The sequence below is a fragment of the Podarcis erhardii genome, assembly GCF_964252035.2.
Source record: "Podarcis erhardii genome assembly, chromosome: Z".
NCBI lineage: Eukaryota > Metazoa > Chordata > Lepidosauria > Squamata > Lacertidae > Podarcis > Podarcis erhardii.
The window spans coordinates 49384783-49410882 of record NC_138504.1 but is presented as its reverse complement, the minus strand read 5'-3'; the positions used below and the strand labels follow the sequence as shown (position 1 = coordinate 49410882).

The 26100-nt window shown below is 46.0% G+C and overlaps 1 protein-coding gene across 4 annotated transcripts in view; it reads right to left on the bottom strand.

The window, feature by feature from the left end:
• Nucleotides 1-13260, bottom strand: part of LOC309333755 (carboxyl-terminal PDZ ligand of neuronal nitric oxide synthase protein-like) — a 225670-nt gene extending 212410 nt beyond the window's left edge. For 3 of the 4 annotated variants that reach the window (XM_081847609.1, XM_081847607.1, XM_081847608.1), the window contains exons 1-2: nt 12934-13260; nt 843-914 (exon numbers count right to left, since the gene is read on the bottom strand). In XM_081847609.1, the coding sequence (XP_081703735.1) occupies nt 843-914; nt 12934-13044 (183 nt within the window). In that variant the 5' untranslated portion in view covers nt 13045-13260. The remainder of the gene's footprint in view (nt 1-842; nt 915-12933) is intronic. The other variant, XM_081847610.1, reaches the window with a different exon arrangement.
• Between the last annotated feature and the right edge of the window lie 12840 nt (nt 13261-26100).

The window sequence follows — 26100 nt, the reverse complement described above, 5'->3', positions numbered from 1 at the left end:
TGTACAATATGTTCTGAATTCCCAAGTCATGTCACAACTTTTTTTAGCAGCTCCCATTTTTGGAAGCTGGAAGCTGAAAAATTCAACACACGTTACCATGCTAGTTCCAGAGCACCTTAGCTATAGAGGGTGGTGGACTTGACTCTGCTGGAGGTTTTGAAGTAGAGGTTGGAGGGCCACCTGCCAGGGATTCCTGCACTGTGATCCTGCCCTGCAGGGGGGCTGGAATAGAGGACCCTTGGGGATCCCTTCCAGCTCTACAGTTCTACAAGTCTATGAAAAGAGACACTTTGGCCTCGCTCTCCTTCTCAGAACTGACAAGAAAGAGTCAGCCTTGCCTCAAGTCAGGCAAAGTGGTGGGGGGTCCGCGGGAGAGGAGAGAGAGAGAGAAATGCAAACTGACTGCAGAGCCAGAAGTGGACAGAGGCACCACCTGGTCTAGCACTGCCACGTGTGCCCCCCACAGACTCTCCAGAAGACAGCTCCTAAGCTGCAGTCATTCATTCCCAGAAGGCCATCTTAGCCACTTGAGAGAATCTGGGCTTCTGTTCCAGGAGAAAACGCAGCTCATCTGTGGGCTCAGCCATTTGTGGGGGTGGCGGGGGCGTATGTGAAGTGGAGTCCAGCCAGCCTCCTGGGGAAAGGAAGGCAAGGGCAGAGTGCTTTTTCCTTTGGGAGGTGGCGGAGAACAAGGCACAGGGGGAAGAGAACGTTTTTCTGATTGCATCATTGAGCGGCTCAATGTAAGCAGAAGATATCTGCAGGTTGGGGAGGGGAAAGGAAGGAAGGAAGGAAGGAAGGAAGGAAGGAAGGAAGGAAGGAAGACGCATGCAATGACTCACCCGGATCCTCCTCATCGCGGCCACTATCTCCACGCGGCTGTTGGGTCTTGGCACGTCCAGACTGCCAATGTACTGAAGGGAGAGAGCAAAGCCAGGAGTGATTCGTTAAAGACTTTTGGAACAATTTGCCCCTGTTCCAAAGCTTGATGCTGTGCACATCTGCCCCATTCTCATCGGTATCTGCAAGGGCTCAGTGCATTCACACACTTATTTCTTACTACTACTACAGTGGTACCTCGGGTTAAGTACTTAATTCATTCCGGAGGTCCGTTCTTAACCTGAAACTATTCCTAACCTGAAGCACCACTTTAGCTAACGGGGCCTCCCGCTGCCGCTGCACAATTTCTGTTCTCATCCTGAAGCAAAGTTCTTAACCTGAGGTACTATTTCTGGGTTAGCGGAGTCTGAAACCTGAAGCGTCTGTAACCTGAAGCGTATGTAACCCGGGGTGCCACTCTATTATTATTATTATTATAGCCCATCTTTTTCAGAGACTGGGACTCAAGGCAGCTTTCACAAATCAAAGCAGCGCAAATAAAATCCAAAGGCTTTGTTGGCATCCATCTGTCTTGAGAGACAATGGAGTGCCCCTTTGGAGGTGAAGTCCAACCACTGTGTTAGCAGCACCAAAGTGAGCTTCCCGGGGCACAATCCTGGGCAGTGTGTCTGGAGGTCCTGGGCTGACCAAACTACGAGACCCCTCTTTCCAAAGGGAAGCAGAGCAATACGTTTGGCACCCGCTTGGCTGCAGGAGTTGGATGGAAGGTGGAGTACAAGGTGCCATCCAACAGCCTTGGGGACGCCACTCTGGATTTGTATAAGATTTGCTCCTGGGTTTTTTCCTTTCTTGAAGTTATCCTACAAGGTTTGGGACCACAGTTTTCCTTCTCCCAGGTGGGCTACCTTCCCAGGTGGACTGGCCTCACCTGCCCCTCACGTCCCTCTACAGCATGTGCAGATACCACCTTCTTGACTGTTGGACCCACTCTTAATAATAATAATAATAATAATAATAATAATAATTTATTTATATCCCGCCCTCCCCAGCCGAAGCCTTGCTCAGAGCGGCTAACAACAGTAAAAGTAACACAATTTACATAAAATCACAATCAGTTAATTAAAATACATTCTAAAATCAATTCAGAATCAAATTAATGGCAGCCATTGGGCTAGAGTTCTATGAGGATTACCATAGGAGGGAGTCAGACTGTGCCTTGGCCAAAGGCCTGGTGGAGCCAGGGCCCTGGTCTCTTGTGACAGAGCATTCCACCAGATCAGGGCCACAGCCAAAAAGGCCCTGGCTCTGGTTGAGGCCAGCCTAACCTCCCTGTGGTCCGGGATCTCCAAGATGTTTTTGTTTGAAGACCGTAAGGTCCTCTGTGGGACATACCAGGAGAGGTGGTCCCATAGGTATGAGGTCTTGTCTTGTCTGCTCAAGCCTTCGGAGCCTGTCTTCGCACATAGAGTCCCAAACTCACTGAGGGTTAGTGACCCATTGGCTACACTCGCCTGATGCAGCCAGCCACTCGAAGCCGTTCTCAGGACTGTGGCTGCTGTCACATGCTGGCAGCTTCTAGGAGCCACAGGTGAGAGCTGAGAGCAGGGTGGGGACCAAATGGGGATGAACTACCTGAGAAGGAGCACAACATGGCCCCCACCAGAGGTACTACCCCTCCCCTAACACCCCAGACACGGGCTAAAAACATAAAGACAATAACTGAATACTATACAGTCGTACCTTGGAAGTCAAACAGCTTAGTTCCCGAACGCTTTGGCTCCCGAACGTCACAATCCTGGAAGTGACTGTTCCAGTTGGCAAACTATTTTTGGGAGCCGAGTGTCCAGCGGGGCTTCTGATTGGCTGCGGGAGCTTCCTGCCAGCCAATCAGAAGCCGCACTTTGGTTTTGGAAGTCAAACGGACTTCCGGAACTGGTTCCGTTCGACTTCCAAGGTACGACTGTAATAGAATTCAAGGAATATTAAAAACCAATGTATTAAAATACAGTTTAAAAAAGAAGCACAGCCATAATTTCAAAGCCTTTTCCTTTTTCAATAAGTCAGTTCTCAAAGGCACGTGGGAATTAAACAGCATTCAGCTGCTGGCAAAAAGACAAGGAGGGAGCCAGGCTTGCCTCTCTAGGGAGGGAGTACCAGAGTCTGGGAGTAGCCACCACCGAGCAGACCCTCTCCTATGTCCTCACCAAGGCTGTGGGACTGTGAAAAGGGTTTCCCCTGAAGATCTCAGAATCTGGACAGGTTCACATGGGAAGATACGGTCCTTAAGAAAGCCTGGGGCCTAAGCCTACACAAGTATGCACAGATTGGGTGCCTGTCATTAAAGTTCGCAAGCACTCTGGCTGGGACAGAGCTCTGTGTTTGCACTGCAACAGCTGGATTGCAACCCTCTGGTCTGTTGAGTAACCCTACGGGTGTTCCATATCAGCTGATGTGTGCCTATCCTGGGGATGTCATAACACCCTTGACCCCGCGGTGGAAATGAGTTGCAAAAACAAAGTTCTTGGCCTCCATTTCCTCACCCTCCATTTCCTGGCATTATGCTGCTCCTCGCAAGATAAGCCAAGCCGACAGAATCCCACCTCTTGCCAAACTCAGCTAGCTTGGAATTGGTACCCGCCGGAGGAAATAACTGCACGACTGCTGATTTGCAAATTGCTCGTTTTAATGAGGCTCTGTCACGGCAGGGCAAGGTGAAGACACTGAGAACCAGGCTAGGCCTGTACAAAAATGTGCACGCCAGTGGCAGGATTTCTATTGCCCATCTCTCTCTCTCTCTCTCTCTCTCTCTCTCTCTCTCTCACACACACACACACACACACACACACACACACACACCATCGGACTTGGACCCGAGTGATACCCATCAAGCTTGCAACTGAGGGTGCCAACTCCAACATTGCTCAACTGGAGATTAGTTGCTCAACCTTCTTTAATCCATAAGGGTGGTGGAAAGGAGCTTGGATGGGGGGGGGGCCTTAGAGGTGAAATGGGGATTCTAATCCTGCTTAATGGTCTTTTACCTGAGCGCCAGAAGGGAAGCCATTTATTTATTTATTTCATAAAATTCATATAGCACTCGGCTGCAGAAGATTTCCCAGCCGGCCGCTTCAATCTGTGGAACTTGAACTATTATTACGGGTGCCACATAATACCCGCTCCAAATTTGTACGGAATTGATATTTTAGTGCAGTGTTGCCCATACTCTGGAACTCCCTGCCTCTTGACACCAGGGAGGCACAACTTGCTGGTTGTGGTATATGCTAAGCCTACTCAGCTATGTGGAACATTGGCAAGTCTTTTAATCTGGTTTTTAGTTTCATCACTGTTATGTACTAAGCTTGGATCCCTAGAACAATAGGCAGGTAGGATCCCAGAATGCAACAATGGATTGGCTTGCAGGAGAAGACCAATCAGGCTCCAGGAGGAAGTTAATCAGCCTATTAGGCTGGTAGGATCTAAGAATGCAACAACTGATTGGCCTGCAGGAGAAGACCAATCAGGCTCCAGGAGGGAAGCAGAATCAGCCAATCAGGTGGGACTCATTGTGTAAATAATGTATATAAAAGCCTGAGGTTTGGGGGGCAATTCAGCCACTGTTTTACAAGCTGCAATAAAGAGCATGAAATCACTGCAGGATTCCAAGTATTTTTCAGCCACTTATTTAAATTAAGATCTGAATGTTTCAAATAGCTTTTTCATGTGTTTTTACTGATAATTCCATTGTTTCACTCTTTCTGTAAACCATTCTGAGGTCACCATTGGTTTGTTTGATTTTTACAATCAATTCCAAATATTTTTTTTGGGGTGGGGGCCTCAAAGCTATTTGGGGTCAATGTATCATCAAGCCCACCTGGGGGCTGATGAGAGCTAGAGTCCAAGACATCTAGTGGGCACCAGCTTGGCAAAGGCTGCCATGGGCACACCAGCAAACAGTGGATGGAGCACATAGGAACACTCAGATTTCAAGAAAGTGCCAAGAAGGGGGAGGCTGGCATTAGTGTTATAAATTCAGATATATAAGCTAGGTGCCAAATGGCACCTTAAATCCAGGTTGCAGTCGCCACAACAGAATGTCTATTGGCCAAGGGATTAGACTAGAGGATCCCCTGGGTTGCTTCCCACACAAGAATTCTACGACTCTATGATCTCAAAAAAACTAAGATCATGGCCACTGGTCCCATCACCTCCTGGCAAATAGAAGGGGAAGAAATGGAGGCAGTGAGAGGTTTTACTTTCTTGGGGTCCATGATCACTGCAGATGGTGACAGCAGTCACAAAATTAAAAGACGCCTGCGTCTTGGGAGAAAAGCAATGACAAGCCTGGACAGCATCTTAAAAAGCAGAGACATCACCTTGCCAACAAAGATCCGTATAAGTTAAAGCTATGGTTTTCCCAGTAGTGATGTATGGAAGTGAGAGCTGGACCATAAAGAAGGCTGATCGCCGAAGAATTGATGCTTTTGAATTCTGGTGCTGGAGGAGACTCTTGAGAGTCCCATGGACTGCAAGAAGATCCAACCGATCCATTCTGAAGAAAATCAGCCCTGAGTGCTCACTGGAAGGACAGATCCTGAAGCTGAGGCTCCAATACTTTGGCCACCTCACAAGAAGAGAAGACTACCTGGAAAAGACCCTGATGTTGGGAAAGATGAAGGGCACAAGGAGAAGGGGATGACAGAGGACGAGGTGGTTGGACGGTGTTTTCGAAGCTACCAGCATGAGTTTGACCAAATTGCGGGAGGCAGTGGAAGACAGGAGTGCCTGGCGTGCTCTGGTCCATGCGGTCACGAAGAGTCGGGCACAACTAAACAACAACAACATGATCTTAGCTACTGTATTGCTTGACTGTATCTTGCTCTTGCAACAATTCACTTCTCCCAGTATGCAAGGAGGAGAAACACACACAGTGGAAATGGAATTAACTATGGACCAAGGTAGGTCTTTAAACTGCGGCCGCCAACCTGGTGCCCAGAAATCTCCGCATGATTGCAACTGGACCTATGCTAGGAGCAAAACACATAATCCCAGGGCACCAGTTTTTGCTTTACTGGCCACCTGCAGGCCAGGTACAGAAGCAATAAAGTGCCCTCTGTGGTGTAGTGGTTAAGAGCAGTGGACTTGTAATCTGGTGAACTGGGTTCGCTTCCCCGCTCCTCCACATGCAGCTGCTGGGTGACCTTGGGCCAGTCACACTTCTCTAAAGTCTCTCAGCCCCACTCACCTCACAGAGTGTTTGTTGTGGGGGAGGAAGGGAAAGGAGAATGTTAGCCGCTTTGAGACTCCTTAGGGTAGTGATAAAGCAGGATATCAAATCCAAAGTCTTATTCTTCCTCTTCTTCTCTGGATGTTGGCGGACTCCAACTCCCACCATTACTAGCCAGCCACTACCACACTGGCTGGTGCTGAAGGGAGCTGTAGCTGAAACAGTTGCTGCAGCTTATCCAGAAGATCAAGAAGGGAACCTCTGCCAAACCTGTTCTCCTGTTTATGCTGCAGGAGGGAACGTTATTTACAGGTGAAACTCAAAAATTTAGAATATCGTGGAAACGTTCCTTTATTTCAGTAATTCAACCTAAAAGGTGAAACTAATATATATGAGATCGACTCATGACATGCAAAGCGAGATGTGCTTCTACTTCTCAGAGGTCCAATCTTGCTCAATTTGTAATCCTTGTTTTGCTGATTTCCTTGAATATTCTAATTTTCTGAGATTGTTAATTTGGAGTTTTCATAAGCTGTACGCCATGATCATCGCAATGATAACAAATCAGGGCTTGACGTATCTTGCTTTGCATGTCACGAGTCAATCTCACATACAGTGGTACCTCGGGTTACAGACGCTTCAGGTTACAGATGCTTCAGGTTACAGACTCCGCTAACCCAGAAATAGTACCTTGGGATAAGAACTTTGATTCAGGATGAGAACAGAAATTGCGCTGCCGCAGCGAGAAGCCCCATTACCTAAAGTGGTATCTCAGGTTAAGAACAGTTTCAGGTTAAGAACAGACCTCCAGAATGAATTAAGTACATAACTTGAGGTACCACTGTATTAGTTTCACCTTTCAAGCTGAATTAGTGAAATAAATGAACTTTTCCACGATATTCTAATTTTTTGAGTTTCACCTGTGTTGTTGTTGTTTGCATTTATAGCCCTCCTTTTTTCCAAGGAGCTCAAGGTAGCGTATATGGCTTCCCACTTCCTCATTTTAACCTCACAACAGCCTTGCGAGGTAGGCAGGATCAGGACCCCCAGATGCTTCCAGGCCCTGTTCCCCTTTCCAGCTCTATTGGGGCTCAGGGGTCTTTCTGGCACTCTGCAATCCGTCTTATTTCACGGAGACCAGACTCCTAGACACCTTTGGCACTTTAGGGTCTGCAGTCCAAGGCAGAGCTGTGCCACCCCAATCCCCATGAAACTGTGAAACATATTTCCTTCCTAAAAATGATGAACAGACAGTGCTCTCTGCCTGATGTGTAAGAATGTCAAACCACAAAGCAAAACAAGCACAGGGCTCTGTCCCCTAGAAGACTGCAATCTGCAGTAATGAGGGTCTGCTTCTTTTTCTTCTTCATTAATTAATTTATGACTATTATTATTATTATTATTATTATTATTATTATTATATATTTATTAAATTTTCATACCACCCTTCATCTGAAGATCACAGGGACGTTTGCAGCATAAATTACAAAATAAAAACACAAAATACATAACATAATACAGTGGCACCTCAGGTTACATATGCTTCAGGTTACATATGCTTCAGGTTACAGACTCTGCTAACCCAGAAATAGTGCTTCAGGTTAAGAACTTTGCTTCAGGATAAGAACAGAAATTGGGCTCCGGCAGCACAGCATCAGCAATAGGCCCCATTAGCTAAAGTGGTGCTTCAGGTTAAGAACAGTTTCAGGTTAAGAACGGACCTCCGGAACGAATTAAGTACTTAACCTGAGGTACCACTGTAATAACAACAAAAGCCAATAACCCTGAATAATAAGGGGGAAATTGATGTACTGAAATCACTGTTCCCCCCCTCTCAGGTGCTGATCATTCTCACGATTGTCCATCAGAATATCACTACTCAAGAAATGAGAGGGACCAATGTTTTCCCAAGACTATAATCTCCCTCTCCTATGAAGAACTGATGACCTTGGCTTTCTTTACCCTATTATTGTGCTTCACCACAAGTTCTGTTCGGGGAATCTTTATTAAATACCAAGGCACTCTAATAGTTAATTCCAGGCTTGAGGAAGCTTGCAAGATATAAGGAAATCCGAAGATAAACATCTGCATTCCTTTAAAAGCATGAGCACCATTGTTAATAACAGACTGATAAACCACACATTATTATTAATAATAATATTCTTACTATTACCATTTTAAAAGCCCGTCCGCCCTCTGAAATCAACAAGATATCCCTTTGCACCTTTCCCATTTTTTCAGATATTTTCTAAAAGTGCTAATGTGCTTCTGGGCTCAAACTCCTTCAGAAAACACCACTCTCTGTGTTACATATTCGGCATGGTTTTGCTCAGAAACTAGCTTGGCTCAATCCCACAGGGCTTAAAACTATCTAGCAACTGGGTTCCAGGACTGCAATCTTAGGATTTATTGTGGTTTTGGGAACAAAGACAGAGAGGGTTTGGCAAGGGAAGATTCCCAGCCAGGGAGGGGAGCTGGCTATTTTAAAAAGGAAGAAAGCAGTGGCACAGCTTGAGAAGGGGGAGGGGGCAGATGACAGTGTCCGGCATCTAAAGCATCTCTCTCCCCCAGCCCCCACTCCTGCCCTCCAAAACACCCATTATTGTCTCCGAAGGTCAGTCTTCACACAGCTCCTCCCACCATCCTGCTGCCACCCAGAGCGCCTTTAATACAAGGTTGGGCCCATAAGAGAGGTCAACATCGCAAGACTCTCTTGGAGCTCATCCCTGCACAACTGGCAAGCATTTACAAATTACTTTTGCACAAGATAATCACATCCTGATTTGGGTTCTCTCTGCACCACCTACACTGGGAGACAGGCTAAATACAGGTCAAACGGTCAAATCAAATTCCACGTGTCCCTTCAGAGTGACAAAGAACTATTTGCAGGGCAGAACTGAGGTTTTCTTGCCCATCTGCTGAGCACAGTTGTAGCAATAAACAGCTGGCAAAAAATACCACTGCCATTCTGCCATGTGAAGGGTTCTGTATAGCTTGGAAGCTTGCGTTATTTTCAGACGCAAATGGGATTTTGATTCCAAGCTGGTATCAGCAACTGGCTGCCCAGGCAGGCAAGAACATGATTAGAGGCTCCAAGGAATATTAGACTTTGTTTTCAGTCCTCTATAAAGCTGGGACCTAAATGCTGGCATCACTTAAATGCCACTTCAAATGCAAATATTCACATTACACTTCTTAAATTTTGCCATGGAAACCTTCATTCTCTAGGCCTAAAAAGAACCAGTTCCCCTTCTGCTCTGCTTGATGAAGAATTCTGTGTCAGCAACACAGCCTGCATATTCTTCCCCCAGATTTCAAGACCCACAGAGCTATTCATAGGACACATGTGGCAGCACACAACCATCACCCGAGCCTCAATTCAGACCAGGAGGAGATGGGGCTGAGGTCTCAATAGCACGAGCACCAGATTTGCAAGCAAAAGTTCCCAGACTCATTCCTTGGAATCTCCAAGTAGAGACTAGGGAGAACTGTTGCTTGCCAGATACTGGGCTGGATGGATCAAGGGTCTGACTGAGTATTAAGGCAACTTCTGAAGACTGGATCCTGGCGTGAGGAAGTTTTCCCCACCACCACCCCAGAGCAGGTTCCTAAGGATTCCTGCAGGGAAAATGCCCAACAGATTTAAACTCTGAAAACCAGAGAAGATTAATTTTGAATATGAAACCATACTGAGCAGGATAAGCCAGTTTATATGCAACAAGATCATACAACCGTTATGACCTCTTGAATCTGCGCCCCTTCACTCCCTGAATAAACCTCCTTGGCTCCATCCAATTAGGACGTAATTAAAAAGAAATTGGTTGGCCCGACTCTCTTGACTTTGTTTTTCCCTCTGTAAATGACATCGCAGATCTTTTGGGATAAACGCATTTTGACTGCAGGGTGTGGGAACAGCCAGTTCCAAACACTACAAGAATAAAAGCCGGAGTCCTTTTAAATTTGGCTGGAAAGATCTGCAGGTCAGCTGTACTTGTTGATGCTCTTACGCGGATTCATGGAGAAGGAGAGGGCTAGCCATCTCGGCTCTGCAGCAATGCTTCTGAATCCCAGTTTCTGGGACCCACAGGAGGGGAAAGGGCTGTTCTTGCCTCTAATCTTGCTTGTGGGTTTCCTACAGGGGCATATGGTTGGTCACTATGAGAATTCTGCACTACTAATTGTAACTGTCATTGCAGAGTAACTCTCTGAGCATAGCCTGGGACCTGGGACCACACCAGAAACGACTGTCGAATCTATACCTATGAACCCCCGCTCCTGATGCCCCACCAGCCCAAGCAGCCTTTTCTGGCAACCTATTATTCTGGTAGATAAATAGGGACCGCTTACCAGCGGGAAGGTAAACAGCGTTCCGTGTGCTGCGCTGGCTCGCCAGATGCAGCTTGTCACGCTGGCCACGTGACCCGGAAGTGTCTGCGGACAGCGCTGGCTCCCGGCCTATAGAGTGAGATGAGCGCACAACCCTAGAGTCTGTCAAGACTGGCCCGTACGGGCAGGGGTACCTTTACCTTTACCTTAAAGGTAAAGGGACCCCTGACCATTAGGTCCAGTTGTGACCTACTCTGAGGTTGCGGCGCTCATCTCACTTTATTGGCCGAGGGAGCCGGCGTACAGCTTCCGGGTCATGTGGCCAGCAGGACTAAGCCACTTCTGGCGAACCAGAGCAGCGCACGGAAACGCTGTTTACCTTCCCACCGGAGCGGTACCTATTTATCTACTTGCACTTTGACGTGCTTTCGAAGTGCTAGGTTGGCAGGAGCAGGGACCGAACAACGGGAGCTCACCCTGTCGCGGGGATTCGAACCGCCGACCTTCTGATCGGCAAGTCCTAGGCTCTGTGGTTTAACCCACAGCGCAACCTACCTTAGCACATGGTTAACAGTGGCTCAGTAGTAGAGCACCTGTCCTGCATGCAGAAGGTCCCACGCTAAATCCACTACCTCTCCAGGTTAGGGTGGGAATGTCTCCCATCGACAAAACTGTAAAAACCACTACTGTGTGCCTGTCAGTGTGGACAACGCTGAGCTAGATAGGCAGTGGTTGGCCCGATTTTGTATAAGGCACACCCCCATGCTATTGTCAGGCAGCTGGGAGGCAGGTAGCCCTATCAATCTATTATTGCAATTATATTTATTTATATTCCGCTTTTCTCCCAGGCTGGGACTCAAGGTGGCTCACACAAATTAAAACAACACAGACAAAATACAAAAGAGAGAAAGAGAGCTAAGAATGTATAAAAGAGAGTCGCCAAGAAACTCTTTTAAAACAGTATATAAGAACATAAGACAACCCTGCTCTTCTCTCAGTGGCCACCCAGATGTTCCAGTGGAAAGCAGGATCTGAGGCCAAAAGCATCACTTGCCTTCCTGTGGCCTCCAGCAACTGGTAAGCATTCAGAAGTTAGTAATAAGAACACCTACTACTGCCAAGTTACCCAAATATCTCCCAGGAGATCATAATCTACCTTCTTGCTACCTGTGTGCTAAGGAGCCCCCCCCCCCAAGGAATGCAACAAGCGAGGGATCACTCACACCCCTTCCCCTGGGACTGCTGCTCTCCAGTCTGGCTCAGGAACAGGAGCTCAGACCATGTACAGCAGTGCAACCTTCCTGCATTGGGACCAAGCATCCATCTCGATCAGCACCACAATTTAAGCAACGGGCAGTTGCACGTTTTGAGGGATTTCCACAAGCAGAGAATAAAGGGCGTACTCTCTCCCCCGCTCTTTGCAGCTGCTGCTCCCAGTACCCAGCATTCAGATGCAGACTGCAGCTACACACAGAGGTTCTATTTAGCTACAAGGCAACGGAGAGATCTGCCGGATCAGACCAAAGGTCCTTCTGGTCCAGCACTCTGTCCGCAAAAGCAGCCAGCTGAATGACCCCAGGAAGGTTGTTAGCCTGCAAGCCATGTTTCCAGAGGGCACACTGCCCCTGCACATGGAGGCTCCATTTTAGGGGCTATGACTAGGAACCTAGCCCCCTTCCCTAAGTGCTAGGAGTAGGGAGCCTGAGCTTGGGGAGGGGGCGCACATTTTCAGGTTGGTTTGAGCCCCAGCACTTGTCTGACACATGCCGGCCAGTGCACAAGGCCTGCAGGCTGCCTTGGGGGCTGAAACATGGTCAGAGGCTCAGTGGGCTTGGATGCCAAGGTGTGGACAGTGTGCCTAGGGGGCTCAGGTGCCCCCCCCACCTCACAGGCACATGAAATTGCTGCATTCTCCACTACCAAATAAAAGGTGAAGGAAAGAGTTGTCGCCTCTCTCTTCTTACAGGACTTCTGTACCTGTAACAACTTCTACGACAGGCAGAAATCCTAAACAAGGAATTATTCCCACTCCCTGGATGCAGGAATGATGGGGAAAGCTGCACCTGTGAGATTCCTGCCTTCTTAGGTGTTGGATCAAAGGCTACAATTTGAAGCACTCTTGCTACTGGGAGCAAAGGCGGTAGGCGTCTGTAAACATGCAAGGGGTTCGCTGCCCAACGCGAGCCAGAAGCTCTGCACATGTTCTGGGAACCCCTTTTCCTCAGCGCTCCGAGTTACGGCTTTGACCGGGGAAATCGCGGGACCTTCCTAGTTAAACACGCCGCAGGGAGGAGGAGAGCTGCTTGCCAAAGAATCAAAGCGCGTCTTGAGAAGCACTCTGCACATGCACGGGCAGACCTCTTTCTTTAGAGGTGACAATCTGCGCCCCACGGCTGCGGGTACTGGAGGGAACCCGGCTGGGATGTCGCCAGACGGGGTGGGGCGGTGGGACGGGACCTCCGGCCTGGAGGAAGCAGCGGTGGCAGCGCGGGATCCCGTGCGTAAAGGCGCGCAAAGGCGCCTGCCACAAACCCCCGGCTCACCTTGGCCTGGAAGTGGATCCCGTGCTGGAAGGCTTCCTCGTTGTGCAGCGGCACCCGCGAGTCTCCGGCATCGTCCACCAGGTTGTAGCGGTTCTTGAGCTTGACCGGCATCTTGCAAGAGCATCGCCCGGCCGCCCCGACGGCGACTCCCTGCCGCGCGCGCGCGCCAGCAGCCGCCGCCGCAGCGAAGAGCAGGAGGCAGGAGCCGGGAGCCGGGAGCGCAGCGCTCTGCTCGCCCAGGACGAGGGCGCCGAGGAGGAGGAGAAGGAGGAAGCTCCTCCCGGCGTCTCCCTCTTCCCGAGTGATGCGGTACGTTGGGGCGGAGCTGAAGCGAGGCAGCGGCTGCGGGCACCGGGAATGGAGGCGACGGGGGAGAAAGGGAGGAAGGAGGCGGGCGCGCCACGGCACCTCTCGGGGCGGAAAAGGGGACCTCCTGCAGTCGAGGGCGAGGGCGGAGGCAGGCAGCTCAGAGACATGCCCGATCCTGCTTGGTTTATTTTGTGTGTTGGGATGTGTGTGTGGTTTTTTTTTGGGGGGGGGGGTTGTTTTGCTGCTCCATTGGGCAAAGAAGGAGGGGTGTTAGTTAATGTTGTTTGTTATTATTTTTATGGCTTATATATATTTTTATGGTTATATATATTCATGCATGACACACAACCCTTTCCCCTTCCTTGTACTGTACTGTGGTACTGTGTTGCGTATGTCCTGGTAGGTAGGTAGATATTTGCTTTAAGTCGCTTGGAGACTAATCGGTTTAATAAAATTATTATTATTATTATTATTATTATTAAACTCCCACCCTCCAAAGTCCACTTTATTATTATTACTATAGTAACTGCTATAACTCAGACATTGTGGAGATTTAAAAACAATGCCTGTGGCATAGCAGTTAGTTATTAGCAGTGTTGCTTGTGCTTTTAAATGTCCAATTGTTGTTATTATTATTTTATCTTTATTTATATCCCGCCTTTCCCCCTATGTGGACACAAGGCAGCTTACATATAAAAACAAGAACCACTAAACACATAGGGAAAATATTGTTAAACAACCATTGAACATTAATAGAATTAAAACTACCTACATATATAAAATTTATAAAATTCATACAATTAAAATAAAAGCAGCACCAACCCTTTCAGTAACAGCAGCCAGTTCCCAAAAGCCTGCTGGAACAAGAAGCCCTTTACCTGCTGATGTAAGGAAAGCAAGGAGGGAGCCAGTCTGGCTTCTCTAAGTTCCAAAGCTGCATGGGAGCTGCCACCACCAAAAAGGCCCTGTCTCACGTCCCCACCAAGCATGCCGTTAAGAGTGGCAGGCCTGAGAAAAAGGCCTCCCCACAAGATCTCAAAACATGGGCAGGTTTGTATGGGGGGGGGATAAGAAGATGTTTATGCATTGCTTATCTTAGATTTATTTATTTATTGCATTTTTCCTACAGGGAGCACAAAGTGATGTACATGGTTTTCCCCACACACCCCCATCCCCACAACAAACCCTGGCAGGTAGATTACACTGAGAGGCAGCAACTGGCCCCCAGGGTCACTGCCAATGATCTTCATGTCCGAGTGGGGGATTCGAACCCTTGTCTCCCAGGTCCTAGTTTGACACTTGACTGCCGCACCACACTGACCTTGCAAGTTTCCTCCAACCTGGAACGAGACCCTGTGCGCACGGCAACCTTCCCCTTCCACCCCGGGTGGTGCATGGAACTGCAACTGCCATCATCCCTGGCTCTTGGTGGTGCTGGCCGGGGCTTATGGACATGGAAGGCCACCTTTTCCCCATCCGTGCTTTCCTGCCTTCAAGAGAAAAGGTCTCTGCCCTGAGAGGGATTACAGACTAATAGTTGGTGAAAGCTGTGGAGGTCTGTACCTGATCCTCCAGGATCAGAGCCAGGGTGCCCCTGAATGCCAGTTTAGGAAGGATGAGAGCATTGTTGCCTCCATGCCCCAGCCGTGGTTTTCCTCTATGCATCTGGTTCGCCACAGGATGCTTGACTAGAAGACCTGATCTAAATAATTAATAATAATAATAATAATAATAATAATAATAATAATAATAATAATTTATTATTTATACCCCGCCCATATGGCTGGGTTTCCTCAGCTACTCTGAGCGGCTTCCAACACAATATTAAAATACAGTAATGCATCAAACATTAAAAGCTTCCCTAAACAGGGCTGCCTTCAGATGTCTTCTAAAAGTCTGGTAGTTGTTCTTCTCTTTAACATCTGATGGGAGGGCGTTCCACAGGGCGGGTGCCACCACTGAGAAGGCCCTTTGCCTGGTTCCCTGTAACCGCTTCTTGCAGTGAGGGAATAATAATAATAATAGTAATAATAATTTATTATTTATACCCCACCCTTCTGGCTGGGCTTCCCCAGCCACTCTGCGCAGATTCCAACACAATATTAAAATACAGTAATCCATCAAACATTAAAAGCTTACCTAAACAGGGCTGCCTTCAGATGTCATCCAAAAATCTGGTAGTTGTTTTTATCTTTGACATCTGATGGGAGGGCGTTCCACAGGGCGGGTGCCACTACCGAGAAGGCCCTCTGACTGGTTCCCTGTAACTTGGCTTCTCGCAGTGAGGAACTGCCAGAAGGCCCTCGGTGCTGGACCTCAGTGTCCGGGCTAAATGATGGAGGTGGAGACGCTCCTTCAGGTATACAGGACCGAGGTCATTTAGGGCTTTAAAGGTCAGCACCAACACTTTGAATTGTGCTCAGAAATGTTTATGTCATTCCCCCTTTGGTGAACTGTAATCAGGGTGTGTGTGTGTGTGGAGGGGTAAGCACTAATCTCTTTGCCCTTCCTTGGTTTGTTCTTTCTTCCCTGTTTCCACAATTGTAGACACTTACACCACATCCACATCACATTTTTAAAGCACTATGATACCACTTTAAATAGTCATTGCTTCTCCCAAAGAATTCTGGGAGTTGTAGTTATTAAGGGTGGTGAGAGTTGTTAGGAGACCCCCCTCAGGGAGCTACAATTCTCAGAGTTGTTTAACAATCAATTCCTGTTCCCAGGGAACTCTGAGAATTGTAGGTCTTTGAGGGGAATGGGGCAGAATATACTCACACCTCTCAGCACCCTTAACAAACTAAGCACCCAGAATTCTTTTGGGGGAAGCCATGACTGTTTAAAGGAGTACAGTGGTACCTCGGGTTACAGACGTTTCAGGTTACAGACGCTTCAGGTTACAGACTCCACTAACCCACTAATCCACTAACCTCAGGATAAGAACTTTGCTTCAGGATGAGAACAGAAATTGCGGTGCTCGCTTCGGCAGCACATATACTAAAATTGGAATGATACAGAGAAGATTAGCATGGCCCCTGCACAAGGATGACACACAAATTTGTGAAGCGTTCCATATTTTTACATTTGGATTTTTTTTTGCAACGGTTTCTACCGTAATAAAATTTGTTTATTGATTTTCAAAAAGAAAAAAAAAGAACAGAAATTGTGCCAACACAGCGGCAGCGGGAGGCCCCATTAGCCAAACTGGTACCTCAGGTTAAGAACAGTTTCAGGTTAAGAACGGACCTCCGGAACGAATTAAGTTCTTAACCTGAGGTACCACTGTATCATGGTGTTTAAATATGTGGTTTAAATGGTAAGTTTCTTCAGCAAGGGAGATGCATTTTCATTTTTTTCATTTCTTTCTGGACAGATAAAAGAAAATACTTCTTCATGCAGTGCATAGCTAAACTGTCAAACTTGCTTTAAAAGAGGATTAGAGCAGCTTCAAAAGAGAATTAAACCAATTCACAGAGGAGGAGGCTTTCAGTGGCTACTAGCCACGATGGCTGTGCTTGCCTCCATCACTCCTTGAAGAAGGGTGGGGTATAAATGCAATAAAAAAACAAATGATCATAATAATACCAGTTGCTGGAAGAAGTTTGCCAGTTTCCCACAGACATCTGTGTGGTCCCCGTGAAAACAGGATGCTGGACTAGATGGGCCACTGGCCTGATCCAGCAAAGCTGTTGCGATGTTCTAGGTTATTAGGAGAGCCAGTGTGGTGTAGTGGTTAAGAGCAATAGACTTGTAATCTGGTGGACTGGGTTCGCGTCTCCGCTCCTCCACCTGCAGCTGCTGGGTGACCTTGGGCCAGTCACACTTCTCTGAAGTCTCTCAGCCCCACTCACCTCACAGAGTGTTTGTTGGGGGGGGGGGAAAGGAGAATGTTAGCCTGAAGGGGAGTGAAAGGCGGGATATCAAATCCAAACTCCTCTTCTTCTATTCTGTAAAGTGCCGTGAAATGATTGCTGTAGCTCATTTTGTTGTTAAGCACCTAAAAGCTAACCTGTGGCACTCAGGAATGTGGGGCATCCTCCCCCCCAGCATCCCTGACCATTGGCCACTGGCCATGCTGGATGAGCCTGATGGGGGTTAGATAACAGCACCTGGGGGGCACCAGATGCTCCCCATCCCTAGCACAAAGTTTTCTAGGACGTGAACCACAAAGGAAAAGGGTTTTTTGTGTGGGGAGAGAGATGGACAACAAGAGAACAAATGATAAAATTATATTGCTGTCTAATGGCCAGGTTGAATGGCCAATGTGAAAGAGAAAGTTGGCCTAAATAAGAGAGCTGTTTGACAGTGGAACAGGCTCCTTGGAATCGGTTGGAAAGTGATGGGCTCTCCTTCCTTGGAGGTTTTTAAGCAGAGGTTGGATGCTTTTGTTGAGATTCCTGCCTTGCAGGGGGTTGGACTAGATGACCCTCAGGGTCCCTTCCAACTCTCTATGATTCTAAGTAACTGTATGCTCCAGCTGGGCCAATGGATTGGGCAGTGGTGTCTGACCTGTCCCCCTGATACAGCCAAGTAGAGACAATCTAGAGACAATTATACAAGGGAGGTAACTTCATTTGGGTTCAAAATTCAGCCAGGTTACTGGCTGGTGTTCCATGTAGCGCTTCTTTGACCCCTGTTTAAAAACAAACAAGCAGCAGCAGCACTGTGTTCAAGAACGTGACCCTCCAGAGCGCAGCAGAAGAGTCCGCCTCAGAAACTGAACTAAGCGAGCAAAGGGCCAACTCTGCAGAGCTGCCTGTCAGTCTAGAAAGGGCAGCTTGGCCCCCCTCCTTCCTAGGGAAGACGCTGTTAGCTCCCAAGGAGAGGAAGAGTTGGAAAGCGGCCAGAGCGTTGCAAGGCAACCAGCAGATAAGCCAGAGTCTGAGCTGTGTCTTCTGGGAGTGGGGAGGAGGCAGGCCAGCTGTTCAGTCCCCGTACTAGGAGACTGGTGAAGCTCAGAGAACAATGGAAGGGAAGGAGAAGAAAGGTGGGATTTTGGTGTTCTTCCTGTTGGGAGAGGGATGGTGAGTCAGACAGATCAACTACTGTTAATGGGAGCAGGCAGGAAGCCATGCTCTGGATGTGTTTTTTCTTGTAAATAAACTTGCATAAAACTGAGAGTCCTTGCTTCTTATCAGGCTGCTTGCCTGCCAGAGATCGTTATACACTCGTTGCTGATTTGTTTCCAGGCCGGATTAAAGGTGCTTATGTTAACACCAGACATTTGTCCACCTACCCTTCACTGTCGGGGGTGGGGCACACCTCAGGCACATTCCCCAGCAACCCCAGTCATGCACCTGTATCACATACCTGTGGTGGTGAGGTGAGGCTTTTTAGCTAGTGATAAACCATTTGCCATCCAGCTTCCCACTGAAATGGTTCCCTGCCGGCTGCCTCATTCACAGCTGGCCAGTTCCAACGTCTGTTTGCAAGAGGCACTGGAAACAAATAAATGTCACCCCCAATTATGCATTCTTCCATCACCCTGTGCTGTGCAAGCAGCGTCTCTGAGTTGCGGGGGGGGAATCTGCGTGGCGCAAGTAGGTTGTGCCTGAGGTTTCTGCAGCTAACGTAAACAGTGACTTTGTGGGAAACAGTTTTGGAAGTTGAGAGCAAGACATGTAATTACACAGAGAGGCCCTGTTCACCACAGGTGGATTTTCTTCTGACCAAAGTGATTTCTTTTAATCGCTGGCTAGTCTGGCTCTAGAATTCCTACTTACAGTTTAAGGAATGCTGCCATTTTCACCACTCAGAACCTTGGCCTCAATTTAATCCTTTAATTGCAGAGCAAAATCAGTGAAGGGGAGATACTGCGTTGGCTCCTGGGTCAGTTTCAGAGCAGAAGCAAAGGGACTCCAGACCAGCTTAAAATATTTACATGGGATAGGAGATAGATGTGCGATCTCATCTGTATGTTAATAATCAATATGATAGTATTCATACCTGTTGAGAATATTAAGATCCTAATGACTAATATCAATAATATAAGCAATCACGTAATCGTTGCCGCACACTTTAAATGTTAAATTTTAACAAAACATAAGACAATGTATATCTCACAACAACTTTGCTGTATTTGCACGAGGTTTCACTTACGAAAACCTAAAAATGCAACTGTCCATATTGCACTGCCAAACTATCAAAATGCAGAAGCAAATGTTCGTAAAGCGTTGGAAATTTTTGGAACTGCTCAGTTCACGACAGATGTTCGCAAGGCATTATTCAGAGTTGTGTGTGCACTGAACATGTAGTATAGATTTTGTTAAGAATTACATAAAATATATGTATGATAGTTTGGGGCCCCTTCCGGACCACCAGGCCCCAGTAATTTGTACTGGCTCCCACCCACCATAGACCATGATGCAAACCACCTGTGGCTTCCTGCCCACTGGCTGGAGACCTATGCTTTGAAGGAAATTGAAGTTTTAAATGCTTTAAATTTGCCTTCATAATATAATTTAATTTGGTTATATTATATATTATAATATAATTATATATTATAATATAATTATATATTATAATATAATATAATTTGGTGTATAATTTGTTTAGAGTTGTGACCTGTCTCGGGGGGGGGGGCATTCCCCCATACCTCTTGCCTGAAAACTGATCTATAAATTAATTCAAAACAAATTCCTTCCAGTAGCACCTTAAAGACCAACTAAGTCAGTTCTTGGTATGAGCTTTCGTGTGCATGCACACTTCTTCAGATACACTGAAACAGAAGTTTCCAGACCCTTCTATATAGTGAGAAGGTGGGGAGGGGTATTACTCAGAAGGGTGGTGGGAATGGGTGATTGGCAGATAGCTGTGATGAGCCTGTTGACGACTCTTAACGACTGCAATAGGTCTTACAGGAAAAAGCAAGGGGTGAAAAGGTGAAAAATGGCTTTGTCATGTATAATGAGATAAGAATCCAAGGTCTTTGTTCAGACCAGGTTTCTCCATGGTTTTAAGTTTGGTGATAAGTTGTAATTCAGCAGCTTCTCTTTCCAGTCTATTTCTGAAATTCCTTTGTAGTAAAACAGCTACTTTGAGATCTTGTATAGAATGTCCTGGGAGATTGAAGTGTTCTCCTACTGGTTTCTCTGTCTTGTGATTCCTGATGTCCGATTTATGTCCGTTTATTCTTTGGCGTAAGGTCTGGCCTGTTTGTCCAATATAGAGAGCTGAAGGACACTGTTGGCATTTTATGGCATACACAATGTTAGACGATGAGCAATTAAATAGTCCCGAGATGGTATGTGTGATGTTGTTGGGGCCAGTAATGGTGTTGTCCGGGTGTATGTGGCAGCAAAGTTGGCATCTGGGTTTATTGCAGGCTCTGGTGCCAGTGTCCGTGTTAGGTCTGGTTGTAGTATTATTGTGGGTTAGGAGTTGTTTAAGACTGGGTGGCTGTCTGTAGGCAATGAAAGGTCTTCCTCCCAGAGCTTGAGAAAGAGAACTGTCATTGTCCAGGAGAGGTTGTAGATCTCTGATGATGCGTTGTACTGTTTTAACTTGGGAGCTGTATGTGATGACTAGAGGTGTTCTGTTATTTTCTTTTTTGGGTCTGTCTTGTAGCAAGTTCTCTCTGGGTATCAGTCTGGCTCTGTTGATCTGTTGTCTAACTTCATCTGCTGGGTATTTTAGTTCTAAAAAGGTTTGCTGTAGATCTCTTAGGTGAGAGTCTCTGTCTGTAGAATTGGAACAGATGCGGCTGTAACGTAGTGCCTGGCTATATACAATGGACTGTTTGGTATGTTTGGGATGGTAGCTAGAGGCATGTAGATATGTTTGTCGGTCAGTTGGTTTACGGTATAAGGTGGTGTCTATGTGCCCATCCTGTATTTTTATAGTAGTGTCCAAAAAATGTATTTCTTGCATAGATTGATTCATTGTTAGGTTGATTGTGGGGTGAAAATCATTGAATTTCTGGTGGAAGGTGTCCAGGGTCTGTTGACCATGTGTCCAGATGATAAAAATATCGTCAATGTAAGCTGCGATACAATCTGCCCAGTTTGAGGATTAATTTTTTGGCATAAATGTGTTATTCTTGGTGAAGCCAGGATACCTTCTTGCATTTGCTGTGAGCATTTCTGTTATCTGGGATGTCTCCCTTGAAACGGGGCAGTCTTTGCAGATGCAAGATGCAATAATTATGGACAAATTAATGATGCATCTAAAGGGAAAAAATGGACTGGTATAAAAACCTACCTACTATACAATGTGGCATGTCTGTAAAATAGATATGCAATGTCCAATTCTGTGTCACTAGTAGGTAAAGGTAAAGGGACCCCTGACCCTTAGGTCCAGTCGTGACCAACTCTGGGGTTGCGGCGCTCATCTCGCTTTATTGGTCGAGGGAGCCGGCGTACAGCTTCCGGGTCATGTGGCCAGCATGACTAAGACGCTTCTGGCAAACCAGAGCAGCGCACAGAAACACCGTTTACCTTCCTGCCAGAGCGGTACCTATTTATCTACTTGCACTTTGATGTGCTTTCGAACTGCTAGGTTGGCAGGAGCACTGCTACTAAAAGAAAAGTAATTATTTCTTTATTACAAAGGTCACATTGCTCTTTTTTAAAAAATAGTTAACAATCCCAAATTTGAGGTACATTTCACATGTTGGCCCATAATATACCATTTTTCTGTAAACACCATCAACCAGAAGCGCTTTATATGTTCTCATGTCCACTACCTGTGAAATGTGGTACCTACACTGTTGCAACCTCTCCTGATGTACAAAGTTTACTATCATATTTTGCCTTTGTTTTTTGTTTTTGTTTTTTTTAATCCCACTATTCTAGACTCTTTCCAGGATCTGGAAGTGGTTCTGTGTTTTTTTTCCTGCTGTGTTCATCTCTTTAAGAAATATCAATAAAATATGTAATAATAATTATAATATTTCCAGAGCAGGACACAATCACTATAAATAAAACATATAACAAGATGCAGCGAGTTATGTGAAGCAGATAAACTTTGAAACAGCAACAGCAGTAAAACTCATGGCTCTGGTGAGGCAAGCAGATCCACCTCCACCTTTAAAGGACTGGGCAGGAAAACACATTTTTAACTGGCTCAGCAGCCCAGCAGCACTCTTAGTAAAGATGGGGTCATCTAGTGCAACTCTCTGTAATGCAGGAATCTCAACGAAAGTATCTGTGACAGACGACCACCCAACCTCAGTTTAAAAACTTCCAAGGAAGGAGAGTCTACTACAGGCATCCCCAAACCCAGCCTTCCAGCTGTTTTGGGACTACAACTCCCATCATCCCTGACTACTGGTCCTGTTAGCTAGGGATGGTGGGAGTTGTAGTCCCAAAACAGCTGGAAGACAGAGTTTGGGGATGCCTGGTCTACTACCTTCCAAGGGAGACTGTCCCACTTTTCCATAAATGGCTATAATTTGCCCTTTAGACCTAGTGCAGTGGTTTTGCAGGTCAACAAGCAGCTTTAAAAACCACTTGGTTGGAAAGTGATTGTGGTTCTCTGTGGCAAGGAGCAGATGCAGCGGTGAATTACATCTGTGCGTTCCTGAGGGGTTGCTGGATGTGCTAGGTCTCTTGCAGCAAAAGAGTTTAGTGGCAGCTTAAAGACCAACAGATTGATTGTGGCAGGAGATTATCCAACAAAGGGGACTCTAGTTTATGAAAGCTGAAGCCGTGATGCATCTGTTTGGCTGTTAGTTGCCACAAGAGTCGGTCATAAGGCTGGAGCCACCAGTTTTAGGGTGCCTTAACAGAGGCATAGGGTTTCACCCAACACTAGTCCTACTCAGAGTAGACCTGCTGAAATTAATTAATGTGACAAATCTAGGCCGGTTGATTTCAATGGCCCTACTCATGAGTAGAACTTAGTTTGAGTCAATCCATTGTGTTCATATCATGAGAGATAAGTTTCCCTGCTGCGTCCTGCTCTGGGCACCCCATCTTTTGAAGGACATTCACCAGCTAGAGTATGGCTAGAAAATACATCATGGAGTGGCTGGTCCAGCGATGAGGTGTGAACTGAGGTATGGTGATGCAGGATGATGGATTGATTGTTAAGCCGCTCTGGGAACTGTAGTTCTGGGAGCTGCATTTGAGTCATTTTAGGCTTTGTTGTTTAGTCGTTCAGTCGTGTCCGACTCTTCGTGACCCCGTGGACCAGAGCACACCAGGCCCTCCGGTCTTCCACTGCCTCCCGCAGTTTGGTCAAACTCATGCTGGTAGCTTCGAGAACACTGTCCCACCATCTCGTCCTCTGTCGTCCCCTTCTCCTTGCGCCCTCCATCTTTCCCAACATCAGGGTCTTTTCCAGGGAGTCTTCTCTTCTCATGAGGTGGCCAAAGTCTTGGAGTCTCAGCTTCACAATCTGTCCTTCCAGTGAGCACTCAGGGCTGATTTCCTTCAGAATGGAGAGGTTTGATCTTCTTGCAGTCCATGAGACTCTCAAGAGTCTCCTCCAGCACCAGAATTCAAAAGCATCAATTCTTCGGCGATCAGCCTTCTTTATGGCATTTTAGGCTTAGTGATCTTATAAGCAATGTGCAAGGGCACTCCAGGTTTGTGTGGGCCTTTGGGCAGCAGAGTATAATTCACCCCTCTGTTGTTCTGCTGGCCCTGCTGCTCACTCTGTTAAGTAGATCCCCACCCCAGACCCCTGCCCCAAAGCCTAGCCCTGGCAGTGCCATTCATGGGAGTGAGGTCACTGTCCTCACATGCAGCTGTCAGGCACTAAAGTGCTTTATTTGTGTGTGGGTGGTTTTTTTAAAAAATCATTTTATAATGCATATGAAACAGAGAGAACAGTGATAACAACAAAACTCGAAAGGTGAGAAATAAAACTCCCAAATACAGTGAATACAGTCACATGTGGCGTTAAAATAGCAAAGTCCAAGCAGAGACTATCAATGGGTTCTGATTATCCAATCTAGTTCCACATTTGCCAGGATTGTGATGGGGGTTGTTTTGAAAATTGTGGTTCCACTGTATGTATAATAAGGGAATGCCAAGCCAAAAAGAAAGTGCCTGGAGGTCCTAGTCCTTGTCGGGAAATCCTACTTTAATAATTGGAAAAGATGGTAAAAAGGTAAAGGTACCCCTGCCCGTACGGGCCAGTTGTGTCCGACTCTAGGGTTGTGCGCCCATCTCACTTAATTTTTTTTTTTTAATAAATATTTTATTAAATTTTCAAATACATAATACAAGATCCCTACACCAAAAAGCCAGAACAAATACACCAAGAAACCATATAAAAAGAAAGAAAGAAAAAAGAAAAAAGAAAAAAGAAAAAAATATAACCAACTGTTCAGAATAACTTTTCTTATATAACTAACTGGACTTCCTCACATCTCCTTACCCTGCATTATTTATAATAAGAATGTCAGCAAATTATTACCTTGTTTCATACCTTATTTTGTACTTTCCATATATTATACTTCTAAATTTAAAATAATTTTTATCAATTGCTCATACCTTAAAGTTAAACATAGTGATACCTTAAATTTCGACCTTTTCTTACTCATAACTTAATTTTCTATTTTACAAAGTCTATTTGCTGGAACTGGTGTTTTCTAAATCGTGCAAATACTTAACATTCATACAACTTATAATGTTTTTGTAGATAGTCCTTAAACTTCTTCCAATCCTCTTCCATTGTTTCTTCTCCCAAGTCTCGGATTCTGCCCGTCATTTCAGCCAATTCCATATAGTCCATCAATTGCGTCTGCCACTCTTCCAGTGTGGGCAAGTCTTGTGTCTTCCAGTACTTTGCAATAAGTATTCTTGCTGCTGTTGTCGCATACATAAAGAAACTTCTGTCCTTCTTTAACACTTTCTGGCCGACAATGCCCAAGAGGAAGGCCTCCGGTTTCTTAACAAAGGTATATTTAAATACCTTTTTTAGTTCATTATAGATCATTTCCCAGAAGGCTTTCACTTTAGGGCATGTCCACCAGAGGTGGAAAAATGTCCCCTCAGCCTCTCTATACTTCCAACATTTATTATCAGACAGGTGATATATTTTTGCGAGCTTGACTGGGGTCATGTACCACCTATATATCATTTTCATAATATTCTCCTTCAAAGCATTACATGCCGTGAATTTTATTCCGGTGGTCCATAACCTTTCCCAGTCCTCAAACATAATGTTATGCCCTATATCCTGGGCCCATTTTATCATGGCTGATTTAACAGTCTCATCCTGTGTGTTCCATTTAAGCAGCAAGTTATACATTCCCGAAAGTACCTTAGTCTTTGGTTCCAACAGTTCTGTCTCTAATTTCGACTTCTCCACCTGGAATCCTATCTTTTTATCCAATTTAAAAACCTCTTGAATTTGAGCATAATGTAACCAATCTTGCACCTTATTCTTTAATTTCTCCAAGCTCTGCAACCTCCATTTGTCTCCAATTTTTTCTATTATTTACCAATATTTCGGCCAACCGGCCTCCATATTGAGTCTCTTTCGGGCCTTAGCCTCCATTGGTGATAACCATCTCAGGGTCTTACTTTCTAGTAAGTCTTTATATTTTGTCCAAACAATAAATATTGCTTTTCTGACAATATGGTTTTTGAACATTTTATGAACCTTTACCTTATCATACCACAAGTATGCATGCCAACCAAAAGCATTGTTAAACCCTTCCAGATCTAGGACATCAGTGTTCTCAAGAAGTAACCAATCTTTCATCCAGCAGAACGCTGCAGCTTCATAATATAACTTTAAATCTGGCAGGGCAAACCCCCCTCTTTCTTTTGCATCAGTTAGTATTTTAAATTTTATTCGGGGCTTTTTGCCCTGCCAGATAAACTTAGAAATGTCTTTCTGCCATTTTCCAAAACATTCCACTCTGTCCACAATCTGTAGAGCCTGAAACAAAAACAACATCTT